The 10604-nt window shown below is 41.3% G+C and overlaps 1 protein-coding gene across 1 annotated transcript; it reads right to left on the reverse strand.

Moving 5' to 3' along the window:
* Positions 1-2378: 2378 nt before the first annotated feature.
* Positions 2379-5148, reverse strand: LOC115103256 (angiopoietin-related protein 4-like). The gene is made up of 3 exons (XM_029624077.2): positions 4604-5148; positions 3254-3532; positions 2379-3077 (listed from the first exon to the last, which is right to left on the reverse strand). Exons 1-3 carry the CDS (start codon positions 4713-4715, stop codon positions 2893-2895), a joined length of 576 nt encoding a protein of 191 aa, XP_029479937.1. The 5' UTR covers positions 4716-5148; the 3' UTR covers positions 2379-2892.
* Positions 5149-10604: the final 5456 nt, after the last annotated feature.

The raw sequence follows: 10604 nt of genomic DNA on the forward strand, positions 1-10604 counted from the left end.
AAGAAAACCTGATGGAGTCTGCAAAAGACCTGAGACTGGTACAGAGATTTGTCTTCCAACAAGACAATGATCCAAAACATAAAGCAAAATCTACAATGGAATGGTTCAAAAATAAACATATCCAGGTGTTAGAATGGCCAAGTCAAAGTCCAGACCTGAATCCAATCGAGAATCTGTGGAAAGAACTGAAAACTGCTGTTCACAAATGCTCTCCATCCAACCTCACTGAGCTCGAGCTGTTTTGCAAGGAGGAATGGGGAAAAAATGTCAGTCTCTCGATGTGCAAAACTGATAGAGACATACCCCAAGCGACTTACAGCTGTAATCGCAGCAAAAGGTGGCGCTACAAAGTATTAACTTAAGGGGGCTGAATAATTTTGCACGCCCAATTTTTCAGTTTTTGATTTGTTAAAAAAGTTTGAAATATCCAATAAATGTCATTCCACTTCATGATTATGTCCCACTTGTTGTTGATTCTTCACAAAAAAATACAGTTTTATATCTTTATGTTTGAAGCCTGAAATGTGGCAAAAGGTCGCAAAGTTCAAGGGGGCCGAATACTTTCGCAAGGCACTGTATATATGTGTGTGAGTGATGGGATGTATAGACAATATGGACAGTATATGAATAGAATATGTAGTATATATGAAGAATAATATATGTACAGCAATAGTTCAATTGGATAGGCCTTGACTAGAATACAGTATATACATGTGAAGTGGGTAAAACAGTATGTAAACGTAATTTAAAGTGACCAGTGTTCCATTATTAAAGTGACCAGTGTTCCATGACTACGTACATAGGGCAGCAGCCACTAAGGTTCATGGAAGAGTACACGGGTGGTAACCGTCTAGTGACAGTGACTAAAGTAGTGGGTGGAGGCCGGCTAGTGGTGACTATTTAACTGTCTGTTGGCCTTGAGATAGAAAATGTTTTTCAAGCTCTTGGTCCCAGCTTTGATGCACCTGCACTGACCTCGCCTTCTGCATGGTAGCAGGGTGAACAGGTCGTGGCTCAGGTAGCTGAGGTCCTTGATGATCTTCTTGGACTTCCTGTGACACCAGGTGCTGTAGATGTTCCGGATGGCAGGCAGTGGGCTCTGACCACTTCTCTTCTAGTCTTTTAATGAAACATTTGTGTGTTGAAAAGGCCTAACCACTTGTATAATCTATTTGCATACACTTCAAACAGACACACGGTGCATTTGGAAAGTATTCAGACCCCTGAACTTTTTCTACATTTTGTTACGTTACAGCCTTATTCTAAAAAGGATTAAATTACATTTTTTCCTCATCAATCTACACACAATATCCCATAATGACAAAGTGAAAATAGTTTTTTTCCCCAAAAAGTCTATCAATCAAATTAATAATTGATATGTGGCATTCACGTCTCCATCTCAACCAAAAATCTAAGTTAAAGAATAGGACTAAATCAAATCAAACTTTAAAAGCACTTCAAATAAAGTTTGATTTGATTTAGTCCTAATCTTTAATTTAGATCTTTGGTTGAGATGGAGATGTGAATCCAACATATTAATTATTAATTTATAGACAAACTGGAATTAAAGCCAGACTTAGTCAGTGGCAAAAATGGAACTATCCAAGCAGAAGATACATATACTTCAAATGTTGATATTTGGTTGCTTTCACAAACAAACTCAACTCAGCATGGATGAATTTGCAAATCCTAAATATATGAGTGATATAGTATAGTCACGTTTCATTTACTCGGTTAAACCTACCCTTTTTGAATGACTTCGATGGCAACAGTGAATCTATTTCATTTTTAAGTGGAGATTTTAACAGTCATTCTCACAATAGCACATTGGTAATAGTCAGTGAGAAATATCATAGCTAGGCAGGGCTTGGTTAAAACCCTGGGTGGGAGACTGAAGGGTAGCTATAGATCAATCACCCAGTAGGAGGTGCTGTCCAGCCTATAGTTTTTATTTTGGATTAGTGGATATAACATTAAAGTTCTGAGGATCTGTTTTAAAGGTACAAATTCAACATATTTTATACAAGGTTTGGCTTGGTTTAAATTTGGTTACCGTGAAAAGATAATACTGTCGTTGTAATTTCACCCTAAAAACAACAGTTGATGACTTTTTCAAATCCAATGTATTTTCCACGTAGATTCCATGTCACTATACGTTGAGAACTAAGTTGAAACAAAAGTTGATTAAACCAGTTTGTGTCCACTGGGATGTTAATTTGACTGTTTTTGAGTTGAATACTATGTTAATTTTACCGTTTTTTTTCTTCGAGTTGGCTGCTATGTTCATTTGAATGTTACTCCATTTTGGCCTTTGGCCTACTTCTGAATTGTTTCTCTCGCTGCATCAGTGTGTTTAATAAGAGATCAGACAGTGAAAGTATTTTTCTTTAAATGATTTTTATTGGCTGGTTCGAGCCAACGAGGGCAGTATTCAACCTCTGGGAGAGCTCTTACCATTCAGAAACCTCCATCAGATGGGTCTTAGCATGTGGAAAATGCTTGGTTTCTTGCGACACAAAACATGTTTGAACTCACCTCATTCTGTTCCATTCATTAGTCCCAAGGCTGAGCGTTGCTTTAAACAGTGATTAAGAGTGAGCTCATACCACAGCTTTGGTGAAACACTCTTGCTAACTTTCCACTGCTAGATTCACATGTTCATGTACTTCTTAATTTTTTAAACATTGTTTGGTTTTGTCTCTAGCTGAGAGACTCTAAGACTTTTGAAAAGTATGAGTTATTTAGTTTTTTATAATGTCCTTGTCTTTGTTGGAAGTCTCACTGGGTGAAGCCAGGACTGACTGGGTAGCAACCCAAGTCATCGGCTAACCACCTCTAACAGTGTTTCAGTTCAAGAGGAGAAAATGTGTCAGAATGCTGAGCGTCTTTCCTCTATGACTTGTTCTCCATCACAGCGGGGGCGATCATCATGACGGTGGTCTTCAGGGGATAGTAGTGGCTACGCCAGGTCTTCCAGAAGACCCCCTGCTTCCTCTGATGCCTCTGCTTGGGAGGAGGGCTCATGAAGTAACGGCCGTTCAGGTTGGAACGTCCACAGTTGCTGAACCACCAGCCACCTGGAGAAAGAGCGCAAACAAGAGCGCTGGTTAGATTGGCATTGCTGCTACATTCCCAATTTGAGTCATAGAGAGATAAACCTTAGACTAAATAAATCTTAAATCTTAGACTAAATACATCTTAGATAGAATTCAGCAAAATAGTAACTTTGAGCTTTGAAAAAGAGGAGACGTACCAGAGAGGTGTTTGGCACAGCTGATGTCATTGTTCTGGTCATTGTCTTGGCTGTGGATGGAGAAGTGCAGGCCGGAGGCCTCGGTAGCCAGGGTGCCCTCCAGGCTGCTGTTCGAGGTCTTTTGGATATGGAGGGCATAGTGGCTCTCCTCCCCGCTCAGACGGATGGGGTACTGGTTGGTCTCAGAATCACCCCTCCAGTCGGAGAACATGACGTTGAGGATGTAGTCTGCATCTTTGGCCACAGCGCGTATCTTCTCAAGACCAAGCCAGAACTCACCTAGAGAGAGAGAGAGATCAAAATAAAGACAAAAACACAACACGGTTCACAAACTCTTTTGTCCAGTCTCCGTACCTCAGATAGTCAGTATCAGTACACGTCATCAAGGTCTGTGTTCTAACAGGGCTTTGGCCTTTCCCCTTCGCTGGCACAAATATCCTATTTATAAATGACTCATTCAACTAGAACAAGAGCCTCCAGTTTCATATCTCCAAAGCTTTGAACTTCAAACTGTTATGTCGGCCAGCAGCCAACATAGAACTTGTTTGTGAGCTATGGGGCAAAAGTCCTCTCTGCCTCTGACAACTCCACTTGTTTTCTACTGAGGGAATTCACACTTGTGTGTATTGAAGTGGGGGTTTGGTGGGTCCAAGCAGAAGTAGTCAAATATGACTGTTTTTATAATATTGTTCTGTAGGGATATAATTGCATAACATGTTTACCTTCCACTTAATAACTAGGTCAGATGTTCAGGAATCAGGATACATCTAGTTTCCCTATCTGGGTTCCCTATCTGGGTTCCCTATCATTGGCTTCTTCATTGTAGCTGGTTAATTCTGCAACTACGGGAACTTCGATGTCCTCAGGGTCAATTTTGGGATTTTATTTTAAAAAACATGTTTTTATTTTTTATATGTTAAGTTCACACTACATTCACCCCATATTTTTGTTCAACACCTCTCTATCAAGTATTTTAACTACCTTTCAGATTTTATACCTCAATTTCACTGTTTTGCCCTTGTCCCTGACTCAGACTTATGAGCTTCTACTATGTTTTTCTATGAGAAAACAACATAATTACACATTATGTAATGTTATCTCCTAGAGAAAGAGTCAATTAAATACAATCTATATCAATATTTATTGTGAGTATGCCCTTTATATTGCTATTTACACAAAATATACATGTCCTTTGGTAGTGGTGTCATTTCCACCACTGAGGGCACATTTTATTGTTAGTCGTTTCCAAACAGGCTACAATTTCTTTAATTTGCGGTAGAATTTTGATTTTTAAAATATATTTTAACTTGCAGCCAGAACATGAGGCCATCATACCTGCCCCTAACTTACCTGCCCCTGATGCATGCCCTGATACCCCTTCCTCATGGTCTGCAACAGGAATGAAAAGTCTAATACTTGCTGGAAGGAAAAAGGTTGGAAGAGGTCGCTCAAAAACATACATATCTTTGCATGACAAATGTCAAATAAAGCTTAACAGAAAACTGAGAAATACAATAAAAGATATGATCAACTGATGAAGAAAATGGATAGACAAGATTTCCCAAAGACAAAGACAAAACAGAATATGAAGGGAACTCCAAAGAACTTGAGAAGGGTTTGTTGTTTCAAAATGCCATCATTGCAGAGTTAAAACAAAAGTATAAAAAAATGCGCAGTGCCAAGGACAAACAAGTGGCTTCAAAAATGCTCAGAGGAAACATCCTGAGAAAGTATGGCCTGGTCAAAGCTGCAAACAGAGAATTAGGATTTTCAGCAAAAGCAATGAGGGAAAATGGAAACAGGATAACTAGTCTTCAATACTCCAGGAAAAAAGCAGTGTAACATAATTAGCACAGACACCGAAGAGAAAATCACTAGATTCTATGAACGTGATGTCAACAGTAGAGCAACAACAGGGGAAAAGGACACACTAATGAGGAACAAGAAAAAAAAAGCAGAAGCGCTTGTTGAATGGAACCATTCAGAGCCTTTATCAGGATTTTAAGAGGGAACCATTCAGAGCCTTTATCAGGATTTTAAGAGGGAATATTCAGAACCTTTATCAGGATTTTAAGAGGGAATATTCAGAACCTTTATCAGGATTTTAAGAGGGAATATTCAGAGATTAAAATATCCTACTATGAATTATTTTAAAGACATATTTTAGGGTTGCCAAGCCAACAGTCCAGGATAGGGACACATGCCTCTGCAAAACCCACACCAACCTCCAGTACCTGGTGGACAAACTACAGTATCACAAAGTGATCAGCTGCACCAACAATGACAACCTTATTGAGTCTTTGTGCTGTGAGAACCTGAAGAAAGAGTGCATGTAGACAGAGTTCTCCCTTTGCCAAGGCAAAGAGCATAAACATCTGACTTTGATACTGGTGAGCAGACATTGTGGTTTGAGTGGAAAAACTAAGCTGAAGAGAGAGAGAAGGAAAAACAAAGAGGGAAACATGGAGAAGTTCACTGTACATTTGACAGTATAAGAAAAGGTGTGTGTCACACTGCAGATTCTACTGGAGGACTTCTCCAAAGGATTGAAAGAGAAGTTGGGGAAACACATGTACAACATTCCACACCAATATTCCAAACTGAGAGAATTAAAAGGGAATCTGCAGAAAGAGGAGATCATCGTGCATATTGACTTTGCATAGAACTCAGGGGCGCAACTTTCACTGGGGACGGGGGGACATGTCCCCCTCACATTCTGAAATTGCATTTTAGTCCCCTCCAGTTTTATAATTTGAATGTGATACAAAATTAGGCAACGGTGTGCTTTAGCACAATGCAGACACCTCCGAGCGGTCGGGTAGGCTGTTTAGAGTGTTTATCCGACTGGATAAAACAAATTATAATATTTATTTCCTCCCCACTTCTAAAACCAAAGTTGTGCCACTGAGAAAACTACCTGTGTAAATACACCAGTGAAATCCAGGCAGTTCACTTTAGTGATTCTCACATGCAGGTGACCCTCCACACCTGTGTTGGACATACCACAAATGATACCGTTTCACTTTGCTCACTGAGTTCTTCTATACGGATGACCCCTCTGCAATCTGGGCTCATCTCTCAAAAACACTGGCCTACTTCATTGAGCTCTGGCCAAATTTGGAATCTTACTTTTTCTTACATTAATTAAATGTTCTTCAATGGTTGTTGTTCAAAATGTTTGCAATAAAATATTGTTTTAATTTTACATAGATGTCATTTCCACCACACCTTGTCATTTCCACCACACCTTGTCATTTCCACCACACCTTGTCATTTCCACCACACCTTGTCATTTCCACCACACCTTGTCATTTCCACCACACCTTGTCATTTCCACCACACCTTGTCATTTCCACCACACCCATATTTTTAGGTAAATTAGTATATTATGTATAATTTAAATTGATTGATTTGTTTTACATAGGGAAATCATATGGTTGTTATCATAATCTCACAAAAAGGTTGGGTGGAAATATCTTATTTTTTTATGATAAATAAAAAATTCAGCTGCCACAAAGGCAAGTTTATACATTCAGGCGTTGTGTTGAATTATTAATTTTAGGAAAATCTTAAAAAGCACTTAAAATAATATTCAATGCAAGTTAATGTACAAATGTATAAGAAATGTGTTATAAAATAATTGTATGATAATTTCATTTTCAACAACAATGTTTAATGATGTGATGGAAATTACATTTGTCTATGGCTGTCTGAGAAAAATGAGAAAAATATACACATTTGATCGCATCCATTATCAGATATTATTTCTAGACAAATCAAAGACGATCATAATACTGGTAAAATGGTATTTCAATACATTTTAATTTCTGAAAGCTTCCCGGGCCAAAGTGCCCGAAGTTGCAGAATCACCCAGCTCTCCAGGTCTGTGAATGCTGAATGTTTGCAAATATAGGGGCCTTATTGTGAAATGGGGTTATCAGTAGTTGTAAACCTAAGAAAGATAAAGAGTTAGTCTTGTGCCCTAGTCTGACCTGCCCGGAACAAAAGAGAGCTCCTTGCTTAGTAGTAAACATGACCTTTCTCCCAGTTCCCAAGCAGACTTCCCCCTCAGCTGCCTGGTCTACTGATTACATGTGCCTCTCCTCAAATTCCACTACCCCCTCCACTCCTGCCTTCACGTTTTCTCTCCCCTCCTCCCCCCTCCTGTTTGACATACCTCCCACACGTGCAAAGCAGCCAGTCAGTGACGTAGGAATGCATGGCCACTGCATGCACAAGGAATGCTCAGAGAGTACTATAGGAACAGCAGGCTCATTAAAAAAACACATGTAAAATAGCTGTTTACACATGTGGAGCTTCAATTTCACACATGAAACCATATTTTCACATTTATTAAAGAATAATACGTGTTCACCTCACGTGAATTGCAGTTTCACATGTAACATTTGAGGTTTCACATGTTAAAAATGTTCACAATTCCCCATGTGAAAGTGAGATTTTCACGTGAAACTGCAAATTAGATGTTTTTATATATTTTTTCACATGAACTTGTAATTCCACATGTGAAAATCTAATTTGTCATTTCCATTATAACAAAACTCCACGTGTGAAAATATCACTTTCACATGTAGAATTGCAGATTAAAATGTGGGGTTTAAATAATGTTATTCTCCTCACGTGAATTCTTTTTAACATGTTGCAGTAGAAATGTTTCCAAATGTGGAATTAGGGTGACCACAACACTTGAGTGTGCTGTTTCTGACCAACTCTCTCGCTATCGCTCTCAGAACGATCTTCTTGACCCTAACCAGACAGACTTCAAGACATCCCAACCCGAGCACTCCGTTCCACTACCTCTGGTCTCTTGGCCCTCCCAACCCTGCGGGAGGGCAGCTCCCGCTCAGCCCAGTCAAAGCTCTTCTTTGTCCTTGCACCTAAATGGTGGAACAAATTTCCCCCAACCTCTTTGAAGAGTACACTGCATGGTATGTACACTATGTACACATGGTAAGTATGTGGACATCCCTTCAAGTTTGTGGATTTTGCTATTTCTGCCACACCCGTTACTGACAGGTGTATAAAATCAAGCACACAGCCATGCAATCTCAATAGACAAGCATTGGCAGCAGAATGGCCCGAACTGAAGAGCTCAGTGACTTTCAATGTGGCACCATCATAGGATCCCACCTTTTCAATAAGCCAGTTCATCAAATGTCTGCCCTGCTAGAGCTGCCCCGGTCAACTATAAGTGCTGCTGTGAAGTGTCTAAGAGCAGCAACGGCTTAGCTGCAAAGTGGTAGGCCACACAAGGTCACAGAACGGGACCGCCGATTGCTGAAGCGCATACAAATTCTGTCCGTCTTTGGTTGCAACACTCACTACCAAATTCCAAACCACCTCTGGAAGCAACGTCAGCACAAGAAGTGTTCGTTGTGAGCTTCATGAAATGGGTTTCAATGGCCGAGCAGCCGCACACAAGTGTAAAATCAACATGCGCAATGCCAAGCGTCGGCTGGAGTGGTGAAAAGCTCGCCACCATTGTACTCTGGAGAAGTGGAAACGAGTTCTCTGGTATGATGAATCACACTTCATCATCTGGCAGTCCGATGGATAAATCTGGGTTTGGCAGATGCCAGGATAACACTATCTGCCCCTAATGCATAGTGCCAACGGTAAAGTTTGGTGGAGGAGGAATAGTGGTCTGGGGCTGTTTTTCACGGTTCGGGCTAGGCCCCTTAGTTCCAGTAAAGGTAAATCTTAACACTACAGCATACAATTACATTCTAGATGATTCTGTGCTTCCAACTTTGTGGCAACAGTTTGTGGAAGGCCCTTACCTGATTCAGCATGACAATGCCCCTGTGCACAAAGCGAGGTCCATACATAAATGGTTTGTAGAGATTGGTGTGGAAGAACTTGACTGGCCTGTACAGAGCCCTGACCTCAACCCCATCGAACACCTTTGGGATGAGTTGGAACGCCGACTGTGAGCCAATCCTAATCGCCCAACATCAATGCCTGACCTCACTAGTGCTCTTGTGGCTGAATGGAAGTAAGTCCCCACAGCAATGTTCCAACTTCTAGTGGAAAGCCTTCCCAGAAGAGTGGAGGCTGTTATAGCAGCAAAGGGAGGACCAAATCCATATTAATGCCCATGATTTTGAAATGAGATGTTTGACTTTTGGCCATGTAGTGTATATTAAATAACTCCTCCTCCTTCTCTGCACCCTCTCAGGGGCTGGGTGTCTCAGGCTCTGCACACTCTTGGATTGGATCCTGCCTGGCAGACCGCTCCTACCAGGTGACTAGGAAAGGATCTGTGTCTGCACCACGTGCTCTCCCTACTTGTGTCCCCTAGGGCTCGCTTCTAGGCCCTCTCCTCTTCTCTCTATACACAAAGTCACTCTGCGTCGTCATATCCTTACATGATCTCTCCTATCACTGCTATACAGATGACACTCAGCTCCTTTTCTCCTTCCTCCCTTCTGACACCCAGTTGGTGACACACATCTCTGCGTGCCTGGCAGATATCTCAGCTTGGATGTCGGCCCACCACCTCAAGCTCAACCTCGTCAAGACGGAGCTGATCTTCCTCCCGCTCCAAGACCTCTCCATCACGGTTGACAACTCCACGGTGTAACCCCCTCCCAGAGTGAAAATAACCTTGGCGTGACCCTGGACAACACCCTTCTCTGCAAACATTCTCTGCAAACGTCAAAGCAGTGACTTGCTCCTGCAGGGTCATCCTCTACAACATCCATCCAGTGTGACCCTACCCCACACAGGAAGCAGAGCAGGTCCTAATCCACTTGTCATCTCCCGTCTGGACTTGGCTGGGCTCCCTTCTTGTGCCATCATACCCCTGCAACTTATCCAGAACGCCGCAGCCTGCCTGGTGTTCAACTTTCTGAAGTTTCCCATATCACCCCGCTCCGCCGCACACTCCACTGGCTTCCAGTTGAAGCTCACATCCACTACAAGACCATGGTACTTGCCTATGGATCAGCAAGAAGAACTGCCTCTCCCTACCTTCAGGCTATGCTCAAACCCTACACCCCAAACCGAGCTCCAGCTCTGCCCAGTCAAATCTCTTCTCTGTCCTGACACCCCAATGGAAAATTCCCCCCACTTTCAAAATACAGAAATACAGCCAGTATGATGCATTTTACGTCATATGATGCAAAATGCATCATACCGGCTGTGCTTCTGTTTTCTGAAAGTTAGATATCTTAAACTTGATTTGCTGACATGCAAAACATTTTGGGACTATATCAACAATGGACGAATGAAGCAAATACCAAAAGATAGTTTTAAGGTGGAGTTTTCCTTTAAATGATCTCACATATTTAAGGTGTTAAATATGTGTAAACAAAAATGATCCGAAGTATGA

Source organism: Oncorhynchus nerka, linkage group LG20, assembly GCF_034236695.1.
Source record: "Oncorhynchus nerka isolate Pitt River linkage group LG20, Oner_Uvic_2.0, whole genome shotgun sequence".
NCBI classification, from domain to species: Eukaryota; Metazoa; Chordata; class Actinopteri; order Salmoniformes; family Salmonidae; genus Oncorhynchus; species Oncorhynchus nerka.